General features: G+C 34.6%; 4 protein-coding genes across 4 annotated transcripts; 3 read left to right on the forward strand and 1 right to left on the reverse strand.

Moving 5' to 3' along the window:
- Positions 1-517: 517 nt before the first annotated feature.
- On the reverse strand, positions 518-6,680 carry LOC114423523 (cleavage and polyadenylation specificity factor subunit CG7185-like). Its single transcript, XM_028390315.1, has 3 exons — positions 6,558-6,680; positions 4,150-6,435; positions 518-1,066 (listed from the first exon to the last, which is right to left on the reverse strand). Exon 2 carries the CDS (start codon positions 6,416-6,418, stop codon positions 4,337-4,339), a length of 2,082 nt encoding a protein of 693 aa, XP_028246116.1. The 5' UTR covers positions 6,419-6,435; positions 6,558-6,680; the 3' UTR covers positions 518-1,066; positions 4,150-4,336.
- Positions 6,681-10,623: 3,943 nt separating this feature from the next.
- Positions 10,624-11,563, forward strand: LOC114423524 (classical arabinogalactan protein 4-like). The gene has a single exon (XM_028390317.1). The coding sequence runs from the start codon at positions 10,754-10,756 to the stop codon at positions 11,381-11,383; it is 630 nt and encodes a 209-aa protein (XP_028246118.1). The 5' UTR covers positions 10,624-10,753; the 3' UTR covers positions 11,384-11,563.
- Positions 11,564-13,058: 1,495 nt separating this feature from the next.
- Positions 13,059-17,106, forward strand: LOC114424439 (4-coumarate--CoA ligase-like 1). The gene is made up of 6 exons (XM_028391288.1): positions 13,059-13,650; positions 14,157-14,738; positions 15,292-15,484; positions 15,576-15,721; positions 16,514-16,581; positions 16,694-17,106. Exons 1-6 carry the CDS (start codon positions 13,228-13,230, stop codon positions 16,941-16,943), a joined length of 1,662 nt encoding a protein of 553 aa, XP_028247089.1. The 5' UTR covers positions 13,059-13,227; the 3' UTR covers positions 16,944-17,106.
- Positions 17,107-19,056: 1,950 nt separating this feature from the next.
- LOC114424226 (MATH domain and coiled-coil domain-containing protein At3g58270-like) lies at positions 19,057-19,821 on the forward strand. The gene has a single exon (XM_028391077.1). The coding sequence runs from the start codon at positions 19,057-19,059 to the stop codon at positions 19,819-19,821; it is 765 nt and encodes a 254-aa protein (XP_028246878.1).
- Positions 19,822-20,358: the final 537 nt, after the last annotated feature.

Raw genomic sequence — 20,358 nt, forward strand, 5'->3', positions numbered from 1 at the left:
AATCATTAAATATAATATAAAAACTCACAATTTTATTTTTAATAAATTTTAATCAATAAAAGAAAATGTATTCAAAAGAATGTGAGAAAAATGTTCCTACTATTTTTCATAAGACAAATGCCAGCAACACACTAACACTATTCAGTATTTTCAACACTCTTAATGTGCAATTCACTAAAAAAAATACAAAATTATAAATGGTATTCATTAAATAAGAAATGAAACCACACAAATTTTAAATTTTTTAACAAATTTCAGTGATCATAGAGTGCTTAAAAAAAGTGTCAAGAGAATGTCAATATCATTTCTCTAAATATAATATATGAAAATTTAATATAAACTTTGTTTCTTCATAAAGTGAAAAATCTGGCTCCCTCCTCTGTATTAGAAGCATTCAAGATACAAAGAGAGACAAATGAATACACTATGACCCTCCAATTCTCAACTGTTGGATTCTATTAGACTAGATATATAAACATGACAAGACCATAAAACAAAACTGGAGCTGGATTCTACCTTTATCAGTAAAGTTAATATCATTATATACATGAAAACATGTACAATTCTCCAGCTTTGAATGATTACAGTGATCAAATGGTTAGCTCTCTACATCATACACAATATTTGCATGCTACACCGCTGCTATGCTAACAAAATGTGAGGGAGAAAACAACAAAAAAGAAGTGGGGAAAAAATGATACAACAGAAAGCCAAAAGGTGGGGAAAAAAGATACAACAGCCACCCAACAAGAAACGGCACATTATCAACATCCTCTGCTAAATCCTAGTACATATTTCAAACAATAAGTTCTAAATAAGCTGCCACATTTCAGACTTCACCAAGTTAAACCCATTACATCAGCATTGATGGTTTAATTAATCATGTGCTAGTAACTGAAACATAAATACAAATCAAAAGCTAATACTTCATAGCAAAAGTTCCACTTCTCAATGTAAGAATGTAAGAAAAGGATTGTCATGGCTTGAATCTCCAACATTGTAGAGGCTTGATCCCCATCACAACCCAGAGTTTGAATGAACAGTTTCCTTTCTCAAAACAATTGTCCTAAACAAAACAGAAACCCATAACAATGATAATTGTTTGCAATTCAGAAAGCAGCTACAGAAATAAGAAAAAGCAGGCATAATTAAAATGGAAAAAGAAATAATTCCTCAATTCCGTTAAACAACACATAAATTTAATTGATGTATAGGTGTGAGAATAAAATATATTGACCCCAAAAGCAAACACAATTTTTAATCTTTGGAAAGCTGCAAACCAATGGTTTCAGACCATAGAAATGCATATAACATACAAAAATAGAAATATTGATGTTAGAATATCTATAAAAAAATTGCCTCAAAAGGAGGAAATGATGCATAATAGATTAGGACAATTGTGTTAACTTATTGTTGGGGATCTTTTCTTGTTAGGAAATGATGCATAATAGATTAGGACAATTGTGAGATTCTCCTTAATCTCTTTTTGCACTTTCCTTCCTAAAACCCACAATTTCAGTTTCAACAATACAAATCATTCAAGAACAGCCCTAATTTCTCAACCCTTTTCATATCCATGTCCAAAGATCCTACTACAGCCTAGGCTAGGTATTTTTAAGGGAACAACTTCCGAAAACTATATCTCAAACAAATACCTCAACAAAAGGGTTCAAAAATATAGTCCATGTAGGAGGTTAAGCAGTGTTCTTAGTAATTTTGAATTTTTGAGGGAGAAACTACATTCAGCAAATCCAGAAAGTCATGCAATTACAGATTATCTGAAGCTTCAATGTTTAAAATCATAAAAACTAGATTAAAAAATTCCAGAAAGTCTTGCTTAAATGTTTATATAGTATATGCTCATAATCCCAAAATCATAATTTCTTTTCTAAAATTATGTAGCCATAATATATAAAGCATCCACTTTTGAATATAGAACTTTGATATAACCACATATTCAAGTGTAGATATACATTATACCACTTATTAGAACATAATCTTTAACAGTTATACCACCAATTGCAAGGGGGGAGGGGGATGATAACTGTACTGAACTTCATGGTAAACTAGTTACTAGTATGCACACATAAAAGCTACAAAACCAGAATGGTATATACATACATAGCTGAGTCCAGATTATAAACTCCCTTTTGAATAATTATCCTAACAATAAAAAAATGAATAATTATAACCATAAAGTCCTTAGCAGACAACATAGAGATTTCCATTACATCCAGAATCCATAGTCAAACATTCACCTGGTCCAAATGCTGAGACGTATGAAAACAATATGCATCACACTGGGAATAACAATGAAACAATCTGGGAAGATAGATGGATTTGCAATGAACAATCTTTAGCTGAAAAGTATCCTAGGTTATACTTAATTTCGTCTCAACAACAGCAGCTCATTGGTCAAATGGGGGAGCACATAAATTCAACATGGGAGTGGCGTTTTAGCTGGAGAAGATCGCTATTTGATAGTGAAATTGACCTGGCCATTACTTTCCTTTCTGAAGTTGAAGGCCAATCTATTCACCATCACGGAGCTGATAGTTGGGAATGGGTAGCAGATCAGTCGAGCATTTATTCCACTCAAAGTGCTTATGAAGTTTTATTGGAGGAGGCAGCAGTGGAGAGTATAGAGGAATGTTTTGAGGTGTTATGGAAAATTAGGATTCCAAGTAAGGTAGCAGTTTTTGCATGGAGACTTCTCAGGGATAGGTTACCTACAAAATCAAACTTGAGGGATAGACAAGTACAGATTTTGGATATGACCTGTCCCTTTTGTAGAAGGGTAGAGGAGGATGCATCTCACCTTTTTATCCATTGCAGTAAGATCCAACCTTTATGGTGGGACTCAATGTCGTGGATAAATCTTAAAGGTGCTTTGCCATTGAGTACAAAGCACCTATTCATGCAATACTCCTTTTTGCAGGATGCAAGTAGTAGGAATAGGCGGTGGCAATATTGGTGGCTGGCTATCACTTGGTCCACTTGGCAACTTCGAAATAAAATTCTGTTCTCAGGAGCGACCTTTGATGGAATCAAATTGGTTGAAGACGCGACTTTCTTAATGTGGACTTGGCTCCATAATTTGGAGAAGGACTTTACATTACATTTTAATCAATGGTCTAGTAATTTCAGACATCATTTTTTGCAGCAGTAGGGTTTCATTAGGGAGTAGGGATCAATACATGTATACTTTGCTTTCCATATTTTGGTTCCCAATCAGACTTATGCTGTCTGGCTGTGGAACCATTTTTATGGTGACTAACTCTGTAATCAGTACCTCTGGTACTTCTAGTTTTTATATAAATATAATTTATCTTTGCTGATAAAAAAAAAACAATGAAAAAAAAAAGATTCAAATGCATTTGATGGAACTCTAAGAATTTTAAGCACGGGTGATTACTAGAATAAAGAAGTGTGCACATGAACAAAAGAAATATTACATTGAAATATTAACTAGACAATGGAAGAAAAGAAGTTCAAATTTTTTGAAAAAATTCAGATAGACAGACATTTTTATTAGATAGGAACGGGAAAATACAAAAGTGGACAAGGTGTTCTCCAAAAGAAAACACAAAGCAGAAGGAAAAGAAAAGGCAAAATCCTCGGATAGAAAACTACAAAAATGTGTCAGAAGGGGGCAGGGTGAAGAAAGTAAAGGACTCCAGAACCCTCTACAGAACATCCACAACAAAAACAAAACACTGATACAAAAAACAAAAATCAGTTCCTTATTCAACTTCGTTAAATATCAATATGCTTCTGATTTGTTGGCTATAGTTTAGTTCTTGGATGCCTGAGCTTATACTACAAGGTTTAGTTTTGAGGATTTACAAGGCTTGATCTCAAACATGTTAATTCTTCCTTGGAGTAGGAAGATAGAATATTTTAAAGCCTGCAGAAATCTACCAGCAAAAAACTCTAAAACAGTCAACAATAGTATTCTCTAAATTGATGTTATGTCATCTATGGTTAAAATTAAATCTCAGCTTACAATTGGTTCTATATCAATGGGAAAGTTCATGAAAAGGCAGAGGCATCTAGTATTATTCATCATAATGAACATAGCAGCCAGTAAGCTCATAAAAAATCGAGATCCAATAACACTAGAAGGCTAGATTGAAGTCTGAAACTAACCTTTCTCAAAGAAGAAAGAAACCATGCTCCTAAAAAGAAGCAATTAGAACAAGTGATGAAATAAAACAGCTGCTCAACAACTTCTGGCCCCAGAGAATTCAAGCAAATGACAAATCGTGATTTTCAGTTACTGTTTTTTCCTTCCAAAGTGGAAAGCATTCAGAGAAATAACAGGCAGCATACAAAGTTATTCAGAAGTAAGCCGCCGCCTCTTCCCATAATCAGCATCTCTTGGCCTAGAATGGTGTTCCTCCTCTTGCGATAACCGTGACTTACTGTGAGGCTTTGATGATCGTCCCCTCTCCCACTCATCATCGTGTTCTGCTTCCCGGTCTCTGTACCTGTGATGATCTGCATACCTGTCCCTATCTTCTTTGTGCCTGTCACGCTCACGGTAATCCCTTTCGCGGTCACGATCACGGTCTCGAGATCGTTCACGGTCACGATCACGAGATCGTTCTCGGCCCGTTTCTCTATCATCACGATGCCTTCTTTCAGACCATTCATGGTCATGGCCCATGTCTTTTTCTTTAGGTGCATCTCTGTCATATCCTTGATCTCTATCATCTCTGTACCTTCTCTCAGAAGTACCAGACCAGTCTCTTTCCGAGCCTCTATCTTTCTCCCTCATAGGCCACCCAGCTCTATCATGACTCACCTCACCATACTGATGGTCAGATGCAGCTTCCTCCCCATAACTGGACTCTCCAGCCTTCCCACCACCAGGCTCTTCACCACCCCATCCACCCATATTTGGATCTGACCACATTCCCATATTAGGACCATCCATGCCTGATCCGGGCATCATCCCCATACCATTAACAGGCATCCCTCTTCCAAAAAAGGCTGGATTAACATGAGGTGCCACTCCAGGCAAACCAACACCTCCAACACCAGGGAATGAAGGCAAAATCCCAGAGAATGGTGGTGTCGGAGCACCGGGAAAGCCTCCGTAACTACCCATTCTACCCATGGGGCCAAATGCAGGATCAAAACCCTGATTCATCATGGACTGAGGATGCAACAGTGGTGGAGTAGCACCCATACCCTGTCCAAACCCATTTCCACCATTACCCATTATACCTCTCCCACCCATGCCACCACCCCTGTTCCTCATTGGATTAATAGGCCCTCTATTCCCCATACCAGGATTATTTCCTCTCCCCCAATTACCTCCTCCTCCTCTTCCATAACTTCTATTTCCATCTCCACCTTGGTAATTACCACCTGTCGAAATATTACTCCCACCAGGCTTAGCCCCTGCATCAGCAGGTCCCCTCCTTCCCTGAGGAACAGCAGTTTGGTTCATCTGCTGATTCCTGTTTATCTGAGCCTCCCCCATTTTCTTAACCGTAAAAGGCGATGCAAATGCAACAACACAAGGTCTCCCATTAAAAACATGCCCATTCATCCCTTCCTTACAAGCAGTCGCAGCAAAAGCTTCATAAAACTCAACCTGGCAATACCCCTTTGATTTCCCACTGGCCTTCTCATCGAAAAACTTCACCTCCTTCACAGACCCATACTTGGAAAGCTCAGCTTCCAGCTCAGCATCAGTAGTCCACCAATGCAAGTCACCCACAAATAGTATGGTACCCCCACCACCACCAGGAGGAGCACCACCACCAACAACAACAACACCTCCACCTCCTCCAGTATTAACACTATTAACAGTACTCACACTATTCCCAACACCATTTCCACCAACCCTATTAACATTCCCTGCTCCTCCTCCACCACCTTGACCTTGTCTCACCAAACCCTCATTCCCGACACTCCCAACAACTCCACCATGTGGTTGCTGCCCAATCCCCTGCACATCAGTACCATCATTCCCACCCTGCTCCTCAATTTCACTCAATTTCCCAGATGGCTGCCCTAATTCAACCTTAAGCCCACCTGATCCACCTCCTCCACCAGAATTACCCCCTCTAAACCCTTGATTCTGTAACCCATCAACATTCCCAGAAACCCTGCCTTCCACAACTCCACTTCCACCGCCACCACCGACACCCGGTATCGAAACCCCGACAACGGGATCCTGATCCGGCTGCTGCAGCGGCTTCTTGTCCTCGACGACGTCGTTCCGAAACCCCGAATCCTCGTTCTTCCGCAACGATTGAAGAAACCCTTCGCCGACATTAACATCGTTGTAAAGATCCTCGTAATCGTCGTCCTCCTCGCCCAAGAAACCGTCGTCAGCTACAGCGGATATAGCCTCGTTACGGTGGAACTGATCCATGGGATCGCCTCCCTCACCTTCGTCCATTATTGGGGATTTCCCCCCTTCAAATAAAGAAAAAAAAAGGCTCTTTATTTTAGGGTTTTAATCGATGAGTGAGATCAAGAATGAAAAAAAATGAATGGGATCAAAACGCAGCGTAGAAATGAGAGAGAGATCTTCTTACCAGGGCATGTGGTTGTGTGCAGAAGAGAAGAGTCAGAGAGACAGAGAGAGACAAACCCTAATATGGGAACTTGTTAACTAATCTAATGCTTTTCCTTGCTGTGTGTGTGAGTGAACTGACCTAAATTTTCTAATTTTTGTCATCTTTTTGTGACGTGAGTTAAATATATTTTTAGTTTTTATTATTTAGTGTTTTTTTCATTTGATAAAATTATTTTTTGTTTTTAGTTTTAAAAAGTTATGTTTGTTTTATTTTTTATTTTTTTAAAATAGTATTTTTTTACTATTCAAACATCATCTAAAGTGTTAAAAGAATAAAAATAAAATAAATATAATATGTAAAAACTAACAAAAGAAAATATATATTTTATAAGAACGAAAATCTAAAAACAATATTAAATTAGAAAGACCGAAAAAGGTATTTAAACTTAAATAAAATTAGGATATTTGTAACCAGTGTCCAAGTTGTAACACCCAACAATCACACCCCAAAAGAAAAAAAGATCCAAAGGTTGTGTAAGTATGAATTATACATTTGAGGATAACTTGGAATTAACTGATAATCGTGTTTAACTTAGAATAATTATGTGATAGGTGATCTTATGGAAAATTCCTTGAAAAGTATGTAAGGATAAAACACATTAAAAAAAATTTATGCTACTTTGTGAGAATAGTCATTGATACTAAAAGCAACTTATTGTCGAGTTCTTATACATGACTAGCTACGGAGGTTTCTAACTAATGAATAATTGAGTGAACTGTCGTAATATGAGAGTCGTTCAAAGTCGACAATTAAGAATATTATATAATTCTTAAGACATTATTTAAAATACTAAAAAAAATAGTTATGGTAAAAATTATAAGTGAGCGCAACAAAATCATAAACAACACAATTAATAAAAAAAATCAATTTTAACTTCCTTAACTAATGTCTCATTGCCACATGTTAACATTTGTCATAAAATTATAAAATGGGTTTATTTTGTATACTTAACAACAGGAGGCAAGCTTTGTGTGCTCACCTTGAAGGTAATTAAAGTGGTTTTTTTTTATTTTCTTTATTTTTGTATTGATCTTTGTATTTAAAAGTAAATTAGATTTTAAAAGTAATATAGTACTTTTTTTTCTATCAATCCAAAAAAATTACACTGTATTTCAATGGAACTCATATTTCTTATACTCTATTTTAATTCAAAAAAAGTCGTCCATTATTTTTCTAGATATGTGTCCAAACTTAATTGAAGTCTCCCTCATTCTTTGATATAAAAAAAAAAAGCATCTACTCTTGTTATCACAAATATTTTTACAGAAGACCTTATATATGTTATCTCGTATCTTGGGTGGCAAGTTTTTCTATGAGTAAAACCTACACATTTGCCTTCCCTCAAGAGTTTGACTTCAATCAAACGGAGTCCAATGCCCATCAACGTGTCTGTTTTGCCACAACAACTTAGAGAACAATGGGCACATTTTCTTTGGATGTGAAAAATGTTGTTTCTGTTTCGTTAGCATTTGGGCTTTGGCCTAAAATCCAACATCATATCAATCAAGTTGAAGGAATTACATATCTCATTTTTAAACTCACTTGGAACCTTGCATCATGATTACAATTGCAGTATAATATCATGAATTACAAGTTGAAGGAATTACATATCTCATTTTTAAACTCATTTTTGGTGTGGATCTATGCATAAGGAACGAATGAGGTCATTTTCTGGTAGCCAAAATAACATGGCTAAATGGAATGTAAAATCCAGCAAAAGCAGAAGCATGGGGTCTTTTCCAAGCTCTATCATGGTTAAGGAATCATAATTTTTAAAATGTGGATATTGAGATGGATGCTAAAGTTGCTGTCGATATAAATTACAACAACTCAAATGGTTGTTCAGAGTTACAAGTTTTAATAAACAAATGTAAAATCCTCTTAACTAATTTTCCAATCTCTGTGGTGAATTTTGTAAGATGAGAAGTTAATCATGTTGTCCATAACTTACCTAGGGTATCAAGATTATATGTTAGCAGTCTTTCATCAAGTTCCTCATTGGATTTTCTCTTTCATTATGAATGAAATACCTTAATGTCTTCCTTCTAGGAAGAAAAAAAAAACCCTTAACACGTTTTTGAAAACAAACTAAGGTATCTAAATGACTATATTTGCTTTATCATTTTATATATTGTGTTGCATATTGAATCAGGAATCATCCTAATCCTATCACGGACCTTGGTTGATATTAAGTACTAAAATTAAACATAAAAAATTTCAAGGCAATAGAATAAAAATGTGAAGTTTAATTAGTAAAATCATAATGAATTATATTATTGGTATGAAAAATCTAATTAAACCAATATTAAATGAGATAATCCTAATTGTTATTGTCCAAACATGGAAAGAATGAAATCTTTATTTTTCTTAGGAGGCGTTTAATAGAAGATAAGTTTTGAGTTTTCTAAAAATCTTAGGTTGAGAATCTTAGGATCCATTCGGGTGGTTTCCAAATTTTTGTTTCTTATGTTTGGTATCCTTTTAAAAATATATATATAAGATTATTGGGAAATAATGATTCCCAAAAATGTTTTTTTATCAAGTTTCCTAAGAAAACTTGTCCATGAGAGGAGACAAAAATCTTATTTTTTCGAGTTTAATTTTTCTTTTGCTAAAGTAAAAATATAATTTAATTTTTCAAATTTATCTAAATGCTTTTGATGGACAAACAAAAAGATTATTTCTTCCCTCAAACATGATTCGTATATGATTCATGATTTCTAAAAATCATGATTTTGGTACATGAAAAAAAATCTCTCCAATCAAACGTCCCTCTTAAAGCAGAATCAAATTCCCTGTATAAAATTAATGCCACATATCAAGAATAAATAAAAAAATCCAAATAGCTTAAAGCCTTACAATTATTCTAACATAAAAGAAAATAACAAAAATAAAAATAAAAGAAGTGTATATCTAAAATAAAAGCATTGCAATAATTGTTATATATATATATATATATATATATATATATATATATATAATGTGCTAAAAGAATTGTATAATGAATTGTTGTAGTGTAGTTAAGCCAACTAGAGCCATGTTTATCATAGAAATCTTTATAAAATTAGAGATATGGAAACTGATTACCATAACAAGGCACTTGCTATTTAGACATCTAATATTGATAAGTACACCCCATTTTCTCTTTCTATATTCTAATTATCCATTATACCCTTTTTTTCTTAGAGAGATATACCCCTTAGAAACCTTTCTTCTTTTTTGTAAATTTATTTTTATAACAATATATACTTATTCCAAAAATTTATTTCTAGAACTATGCATCATAGTTACAGTTCCACAAATACATTTTTGGAACAAATATATGTTATTCTAAAAAGACATTTTTGATATTAGAAAATGAATGCTTTATCTTAAACTCTTATATTTTTTACTCTTAGTTTTTTTTATCCTACCATTAATGATCTTTAAACCATATCTAAAATTTTATTTTCATCTTATTTTCATTATTTTTTAAACCCTAATTTTGTATCTCATATTCATTATATAATAGTGTTTATATTAAATGCAACATTGTGCATTTTTTCTTCACATGACACTTTGTTTCAAGGTATGCATCATCTTGATTATTAATATCATTGTTCAGATTATTATTATCATTATTATCAAGGTATTTAGAATAGGGGTGTACGTAGAGAAACTGGGGTACTTATAACAATGTTACACAGAAAACATGTGAAGAACAACAATACAAGCCCAAGACAAAACAACATTGGTACAAACCCAAAAAAACTTATTAGGACATTTTCACACTAACCCAAAAGGCCTAATAAACAGTACCACAATGTTTAACGACATGGATCTTAATCCAAACTTTTCAGTCTGATCCTTGTTTTATTATCTTAACTGAGGGAATCTAATAAGTATCTAATCAGGTTTTGCCATCCCACCAAGTCACCACCAACGGCTATTTTACTGGCTATAGCCGGTCAAGCATGGCAACGGTCACATTTTTTTGGTTTCCTCACACTCTACACTCCGATCCTATATATTCCCCAAACCAACGATTCATAAAACACACTTTCCACTTTCAAACATCACAAACACTTTTTAACATTTGTTTGGTGTTGGTTTAATCTTCACTTCACCACTTCCTCGTACTTCTCCGAATCATCATAAAAAACCGCAAACTCATAATGATGATGGTGAATAAGTTTCTTCCACTCTTTGTATTCGCATTGTTCTTCACATCTTTGTGTTCGGTTCGCGCAGACAATGCTCCTGCCCCTTCACCCAAGTCATCCCCCTCTCCGCCGACCGCCAAACCACCCTCTCCGGCGACCCATCCGGCGCCTCCTGCAAAGTCTCCGACTTTATCACCGCCTTCACAATCTCCGGCGGTTTCTCCATCTGGTTCCACCCCGCCGCCGGCGACTAACCCTCCGGCGAAGTCTCCGGCCACTCAGCCCCCATCGTCGGTTCCTCCGGCTTCCAGCCCATCCAACAACAATGTTTCTTCGCCGCCGGCTCCGTCCCCAGCGACTCCTCCGCCGACGATGGCTCCGGTGAGTTCTCCAGTCGGGGCTCCGCCAGTGGCAGAGGCGCCTACGCCGGAATCTTCTACCGGAATTCCTTCATCGGCCGTGCCGGCAGGTTCACCAATCACACTACCATCCACCAGTGCCTCGCCGGGAACTGCGCCGGCGAGTTCTTCGCCGGAAAGTTCACAGGGTTCGGTTGGTGATGATTCGGGTTCAAGTTCCAATTTCGGGGCTCCGATGGTGTTGGGTGGCGTGGCACTTTGGGTCGCTTTGGCTATGATCTGAGGGAAAAAGCATCATGGGATTATTTTTTGAGTAATTTTTTGTTTTTTGTTGCCACACTGATCGATGAATAATATTGTTGTTGATCAATTTTGCTAGTTAGGTAGGTTCAATTCTATTCATTATTTTGTAATTGATTTTCTTTAATGTTAGAACGAATTTAATTTTTTTCTGTTTGTTTCAGTTTGAGAAAGGGTTTTGCTTTCTGTCAAAAACTGCATAAATTTTCTTCTTATGCTATAAATTAGAATAGGGTTTTACTTTGCTATATAGCTATCGACTGGAAATTGCATAAATTATCTCATATGCGCAACTTAATGTATCAAAAGGAAAAGAAAAATTTATGTTTCAATTAGAAGTTTTTGTTAGTTGGGATTGTTGAATCCATTCCATTCGTTGTAATTTTTCTTTCAGGGAGTCGCTTTAAAGCGATTCTTTTTTACTGCTTAATGCAATTTTCTTTCAGGTATTTATTTTTTTACTGTTACTTTGGTTTATTTCACTATATCTTCTTTTCTACTGGAAATTTCATAAATTGTCCTTTGTGCAAGTTTAGGCCATATCTAGTTAGTGAAGAATGTAGAAAAAATGAAAAGAAAAAGGAAAGAAAGTTGATGATTTTCCCATATCAATTGGTGTTAGTGAAGAAAGTAGAGAAAATGAAAATAAAAAGGAAAGAAAGTTAATGGTTTCCATATCAATTGTTAGAAAAAAGAAGAAGGAATGCCATAAAATGACAAAGATCATATATGGATGGTTTAGTCAAGAAAGCAGAGAAAGGAAAAGAAAAAATATTAAAAATTGGAGGAAAGAAAGTTAATATAGGTTTTTATATCAATTTTTAGAGAAAAATAAAAAGGAATGACATAAAATGACAAATATTTTTTAGTATGAAATGAGATCCTTTCTGTACAAAAAAAAGAGAGTATGAAATGAGATCCTTTGAAACATTTTTTATATGACAAATATATCTCGTTTTTATTTTTAAGATGGGGAAATTTAATTAAATTTAAAATACAAACAATTAAAATAAATATAAAAAAATACAATTAAGTCAAATATATATGCCTTTTCTTAATTTCTCTTGGCATAATTTGATTTGAAAAATTAATATTTGTATTTGATTGATTGAAAAAAATTAATAGTCCTGTTTGAAAAAACTAGAAATGAAATCCTTTTTTTTTTACCATTACAAAAAAAAATATCCATAATTAATAATTAACATGTTTAGACTCTAGTCCTGTTTCCCAAATTAAGATACACCATACTAAAATATGCACATTATCTGTCACATAAATTACATTCCTCTTTTTTCCTGAGAGATGTGAATTTCATACTTTCCTCCCCTTTTATGTTAAAATAGAGTGATAAAGGAGAACTGGAATTATAATTGAACTCCTAAATTAGGATAAAGAAGGCCAATCAAGTTTCATAGTGTGGCAAGCTATGTTCTGGTTTTAGGACTGAAACTGGAAACTTTGGTAGGTAATAGGCATGAGTCACATGACCTATAATTATTTGCTGATGAGGTAAAAGATACACTCATTTGCCAAAAATAGAGATACCATTTCCTATTGATTCATTGGATGAAAATAGCCTAACACTGATTATAGAAACATTGTTGTTGGCCTTTGTCAATGACATGATTCAACAAATTACAAATTACCACCAACAAATCAAAGACCCCCCGCATGACAAATTTGCAATGCAACTTCACATGTAACAAGCTAACCCTCTCACCATGCAAAGAGTATGACTTAGAAATGTCCATATAATGTCACATTCTCAACCCCATTATAGTGAAGTACATACAACATTCTCAGTTGCTTATCCACACACACTCAAACATGGGAACCTATGTGGAAAATTTCGCAAGTGAGGAGGAACATGTCTTTCGTAGCCAATACTCATCTGTCCCTGTCCCTGACAATGTGACATTGCCGGAATTCGTGCTCCAAAATGCTGAATTGTATGCAGACAAGGTTGCATTTGTGGATGCTGTGACTGGAAAAGGGGTTACTTTTAGTGAGGTGGTGAGGGGTGTACACAGGTTTTCAAAGGCCTTAAGATCTCTTGGTCTGAGGAAAGGCCTTGTTGTGATTGTAGTGCTTCCAAATGTGGTAGAGTATGCCATTGTTGCTTTGGGGATAATGGCTGCTGGTGGGGTGTTCTCAGGTGCAAATCCAACATCACATGTATCAGAAATTAAGAAGCAGGCAGAGTCTGCTGATGCCAAATTAATTGTCACAAATGTCACAAACTATGAAAAGGTAATTGGTTCAAATAAATCATATACTTTTTTTTCATTAGCTTCTTGGGTAACTTAAATTAAGCATGTTAAAGATGGCTAACTTTTATAATAATTAGCTTAAAAGTCATATTTAACATGATTTTTTATTGATTGATATTTTAACTAATAATGCATAGAAATTGAATGTTAAACTATGAGTAAATAAGATATGTATGGCCGGTACAAAGGGTTTTCATTAGCTTCTTGGATAATTATGTTGACTTTTATAATAATTATTTTAAAAGTCATATTTAACATGATTTTTGATCAATTGATAATTAATAATGCATAAAAATTAAACTCTAAACTATAATTAAATAGACATGCGCTGATAATGTAAAGGTATGGTAAATTTGTTGAATAACTGCCTTAAAAGTCATATTTATCATGATTTCTAATTGATAGTGTGAAATTTCACACTAATAATACTTGGAGATTAAACTCTTAAACTATCATTTGAGATTTCTTGAGTCGATATAAACACAGGTGAAGGCTTTGGAGCTACCTATTATTGTGCTAGGAGATGAAGTTGTTGAAGGTGCCATGAATTGGAACAAGTTGCTTGAAGCAGCAGACCGTGCAGGTGATGATTTGGCAAGGGAGCCTATTCAGCAGAATGATCTTTGTGCCATGCCATTCTCATCAGGCACCACAGGAATGTCAAAGGGTGTGATGCTCACTCATAGAAATCTAGTGGCTAATCTTTGCTCTACACTCTTTGGTGTGACCAAAGAAATGGAGGGTCAGGTCACCACACTAGGCTTGATTCCCTTCTTTCACATTTATGGCATCACTGGAATATGTTGTGCCACTCTTAAGAGCAAAGGGAAAGTTGTGGTGATGGGAAGGTTTGAGTTGAAAACATTTCTTAATGCCTTGATCACTCATGAGGTCACATTTGCACCCATTGTGCCCCCTATCATTCTCACCTTGGTGAAAAATCCAATAGTGGATGAATTTGACCTCAGAAAGCTAAAACTCCAGGCCATTATGACTGCAGCAGCTCCACTTGCACCAGAACTCCTTAATGCTTTTGAACATAAGTTCCCTGGCGTTGCTGTCCAAGAGGTTGGTACACCATTCATCTATAGTGTTGCTAATTCACCAAGCTTTCCCCCTTACGACTTCTCAAAATTCATGATTTTTTTCCTTTCTGTTCCTAATACGAGAAATTATTGTGTAATCCAGGACTATCACAAGTCTATAATCTCAGTTAATCTCCATGTAACATAAAATTTTATTAATTCCTTTTTGTAAATTAAAAAATTTGGCTAAGTGTGACATGGAGGACCGTGTACAATTCAATAATTCTTGTTACTCTTCTATCATGAGTTTTTCATTTGGTCTCTTTAAAATGGAGTACTAAATGAAAAATTTGTGAAAAGAAAATGAAAAAAACAAATTGAAGACTACAAGAATCATCGGGTAAAAACAAATGTTTTGTGGATGGCTCATTAAGAAACAAATTAAAAGAGAGAATAAATGAAAAAAATTGTGATATTTTTGAAGGAGCAAAAAACACTCAATCAAGTTTTTTATTTATTATGTAATTTATGTGACAAATAATGTTGTGCATATTTAGTATGGTGTATCTTCCTCAAGTGCAAGTTTTCTTTGGTAGGCATATGGACTAACTGAGCATAGCTGCATCACACTCACTTATGTACAAAAAGGATTGGGAAGTACTAATAAAAACTCAGTGGGATTCATCCTCCCAAATTTGGAAGTCAAGTTTGTTGATCCTGACACTGGTCGATCCCTCCCAAGGAACACACCCGGGGAACTCTGTGTAAGAAGCCAATGTGTAATGCAAGGTAATGGAGATACAATCTACCCTCAAAACCATCAATAAGATTATGATATATTAGATTGTAAATGAATGTAAATTATGTGTGTCCTTTTCAGGTTACTATAAACAGGAGGATGAGACTGCCCAAACCATTGACAAGAATGGATGGCTTCACACAGGTGACATAGGATTCATAGATGATGAAGAAAATGTATTTATCGTTGATCGTATCAAGGAGTTGATTAAGTACAAAGGCTTCCAAGTATGTTCTTGATGTTTCACATGTTTAGAATATGAAAAACTAATTAGTTTAATTTTTAGGTTCTGTGAATACAAAAAAAAATCAATTATATTGTGAATTAATAAAAAAATCATACTAGATGTGACTTTTAAGATTATTATTATTATATTATAAAAAAAATTGTTATTATAAAAGTCAATAAATTTATTATATATCAATTTATACTTGGATGAAAATGATCAATGCCTCTGCATTCTATGTGCATTAATTAAATTTAAAACAAATTGCTAGAAACTTGAAAGACTTGTTTTTTTTTTTTTTTTATGGACAAAATGTTACTTTGGTAGTTTTGATAGAAATGTCACTTCAAGAATTCAAACCCGTGATCTTCCCCCTCCTTTTTTCCTTCATCCTTTCTTAACCACTGAATCAACCTTACATCTCCAAAGGCTTGTATGTGTGTGTATATGGTAGGAGGGGAAACTTCTACAAGAAAGTAAAAATGAGTAAAACTACGGATAAATTTGGACATTATATTTGTGCATTAAAAACAAATTGCTAGAAACTTTAAAGGCTTGTTGGGGGGGGGGGTGTTCTAACTAGAAAGGAGTAAAATTATGAATACATTTGGACATTATATACACATTCATGCATTACTAATTTCCCAAATAAGGTTGAGGGCTTGGTCAAAATGTATATTATGACTATTTTGCCATGGAAGTATGAATATTAGTGAGCACAAATTAATGGAGCTTTAGGTATCATACGCCCATGTACAAGCCAAAATTAGTTGTCTTTTTTGGACACATGCAGGTTGCTCCTGCAGAGTTAGAGGCCATATTGCTAAGCCATTCATCAGTTGAAGATGCAGCTGTAGTGCCGTAAGTAACCCACCATAGTCTTTTTTACTATTGTTAATCTCACACTTCAATTGGGATTTTAGTTTTCATAAGTCCTTGCAATCTTATGTTATTTCTTATAATGTTTGTTCAGATTACCAGATGAAGAGACAGGGGAAATCCCAGCTGCAAGTGTTATTTTGAGCCCAGGTGCAAAAGAGAGTGAGGAGGACATCATGAACTATGTTGCCTCCAATGCTGCACATTACAAGAAAGTGAGAGTGGTGCACTTTGTGGATGCCATACCAAAGTCACCCTCTGGGAAAATAATGAGAAGGCTTGTCAAAGAGAAGATGGTGGAAAAGATGAAGACTAAGTCCTTAACAAAATCTAAGAACATCTAAATCACTAGCAAATATTATGTACTTTGCTTTGATCATTCATGCCTCATCTAGTTAGTCAAGGTTGCACTGTTGTTAAGTGATGACTAATTTGACATGGGACTTATTATTTAACTATTTGTTGAAAGAGATATTTGAAAAATAAAATTTGACGCTTTAGTTTTTATTTTTGTCCCAATTGTCGCCTATTATTACATGCATAGAAATTTGACCAACTTCAATCTATAAGGGTGTGTTTGGATACACATTGGAACCAGTTGAATGGAAAAATCACACTTTCCAAAGCAAAATGTCAAATTAACTATGTGATAACTTTCATCTAAAAATTCATTGGTGTTGAATTCAACTGTTTCTCAAACACAGCTAAATAATAAAAATGTTACAATGTGTATACCATTAGATTGGCCAAACCCGCCTATTTCCCTTTCTTTTCAACTCATTCAATCATCCACGAAAATTAAGTTTATCCAAACAATAAAACAAATAAAACTATTCATCAAGAAAAAGAAGATTTTTTTTATTATTTCGAACAAATGAGTGTAAATTACATATTTTTCTCCCTTTGCTTTAAGCATACTTCATTACATTTTCTTTCTTTCTTTATATCTTAAACTCAGTTTTCTCATCTCATGAAAATAAATTTTGTAATAGTTTATTCGTAGTAATTCACTTCCCAACGCAATCCAAAACGAGCACTGACAAGGTAAGTAAATAACGCAACCAAAATATCCAATGGTGATGCCATCACAGTTTACAAAATCTGCACAAAACGCAACCCAATGGCCAATGCCAAACCATACTGCCAATACATCTTCCAATCCCTTTTAGTCTTTTATTACTTATTAGTATACCTCTCACTCTAAAGTTGTCTTAGTCTCTCTATTCTTCACATTCATCAGCAGGTAAGCTACTCTTGCTGTGTTAAGTTGTGACAATCAGTAGTGTGTGTGGTATATGTTAAGTTCTATTAGTACTTTTTCAACTTCTTAAAGCTATCAGTTTGTATATTTGTTTATGTATTTTGATGTTGACAGCACTTTTTTTTCATTTATGATTTTATTCGCTCTAATGATCTTTGTGTCTATATTTATTATTCAAGTGTTTTGTGATTTCAACCACTCAAAATCCTTATTTCTGGTGGGTAGTCATTAGTTTTGATCTTTCTAAATGAAAATTTATAGTATTTTTTTTTTCAAAGGTCAGGTTGGCTGGCAAGTTATTGAAATGAAGAATAAGAATGGAAAACTTAAATTGACGTTTGAGAAGTTCACATGGACGATTAGTAACTTCTCTAAATTGGACTCCAAGAAACTGTACTCTGAGAAGTTTTAGCTCGATCACCATACATGGTGCTTGATTCAATTCTTGTGTATATTATATATGCATTTAGAGTGGTCTTTGACATGATATTCATTTTTTTTAATAAGTTTTGTTACTTCGCTTATAGGAAGATTCTTGCCTATCCAAAGGGGACTGATGTGGGCTACTTGTCAATTTATTTAGATGCTGGTGTTGTTAATTTGCCTTTTGGCTGGAGCAAATTTGCAAATTTCAAGTTCGCTTTAATTAATCAGGCCAATGACAAAATGACTAAAATAAAAGGTATGTTTCATCCTTCTCTCTTCTCAAATTGAACTTTTGTCTATATAACTAATGGAACTTGGCTTTCTAAACAATTTCATATAGAGGCTTAGGCTATCTTTTGGTTGGGTTTTGCATTTTTGGTAGAAGCATCAGATTAGTTAACAATTAATGGTCTCATTTACTGTTTTTGATCCTTTAGCTATTCCTCAGTTTTTCAGATTCCATCTTTCCTTAATTTGCTAATCTTTTCATATTTGTGATGAATTATGTGTCAAGTAATAATGTATGTTCGGTTCCACTCTCCAATCATGTGGTTCTATTTTATCAGATTTATAACCTACTTGTATAGTTGTATGCATAAGCGTGACATATGTTCTGAGGTTTTTCTGATTAATAAGATAGTCTTTGGATGTGGACATGGACATGGACATGGACCTTCCCCGTGTAGTGATTGAGTGTTTGTAATTATATATCCATTTGATAATCGTATCATTTGATTTTTAGTCCAACTCAACTGACTCTTGATATATGAATGTCAGAAACTACAAAACAGTTCAATGCAACAGAAATTGCTTGGGGTTTTCCAAAATTCATACACTTAGATGAACTTAATGACTCTAGCAGTGGGTTTATGGTGAATGATACTTGTATAATTGAAGTTCAGATTTTGGTCAGCAAGTCAGAACAGGAGAATCAAGTAGATCAACAAGTTAACAAGATTGATGATAATCATGATATTGATAAGCCTATTAAACACACAGATATCTTCTTACCCAAGGAAACGTTCCCAACCTCATTTGGTGAGCTAGTTGATTTCCAAGGCTTAGGGAAAATAGAACAAGCTTTTGTTCCATTGTTAGAAGAAGTATTTTCTCGACATCCCTCACTCATTGATTGTCAGCAAAAAAGAAGTGGCAGGTTTGTTGAATGGGCATTCACAGCTTTGGGTCGAGTTTTACATTTTCTCAAGACTAAAAAGGTGAAAGATATGGATGGTGATGCTTGCAATAATCTTCAAATTTTTTGGGAGGAATTGAAGATGTTTAGATTTGATTTGACTTGGCTGGAACCTCATGTTCAATCTGCCTTGGCTATGAAAACTTGTATTGAGAGAGCTGTTCGGGTGAAAAGGACGAGGGAGGATGTGACTGCTTTAGAGATGGAAACAAAGAGGTTGAAGGCAAAGATGATTCAAGCAGAGGTAGATCTTGAAATAGCAAGAAGAGACTTCGTGAAAGCAAAAGAAGGCTTTGAAGAGTGCGATTTGGATGCTGAACTAGGCTATGGAGAACCATAATTTGATATTATGTCACTTGTTGAAGAATATTTCAGTAGAGCTAGCCTACATGTTTTGGATGAGCATTCCTAAACACCTGAGTGTTCTTCTAGACATCAAATCATCAATGAACTTGAAAGTACTCAAACTCAAAGCAGAAATTGATTATTCTGTTAACTGAAATGTTGTTTCTGAAATTGCTTATGACAATTTTATTAGTCTCATACCATTTTTAATCGATGCATAGCTACATGAACAAAAATAAAAGCTTAATTTTCACAAGCACCAAATTGATTTTTGCTTAAAAGACAAACGTTTGAGTGACATTTTTCATTGGTTGAATCAGGGAAAGGATATGAGCAAAATTGGCACAGTATATATGACTACCTAAATCCATCAAGAATTTCATCTTGCCTGAAGAAGTTGCATGAGTCAGTCTACTTGCTTAGGCTTGAAGCCTTGAATTTTATAAGTAAAATAGTTTACAGGATAAAAAAATGGCTAATGCACATAATTGTCTAGTCGAATTTGCAATGTGTTTACAATTTGTTCCTTAAT

The sequence above is a fragment of the Glycine soja genome, chromosome 8 (genome assembly GCF_004193775.1).
Source record: "Glycine soja cultivar W05 chromosome 8, ASM419377v2, whole genome shotgun sequence".
NCBI lineage: Eukaryota > Viridiplantae > Streptophyta > Magnoliopsida > Fabales > Fabaceae > Glycine > Glycine soja.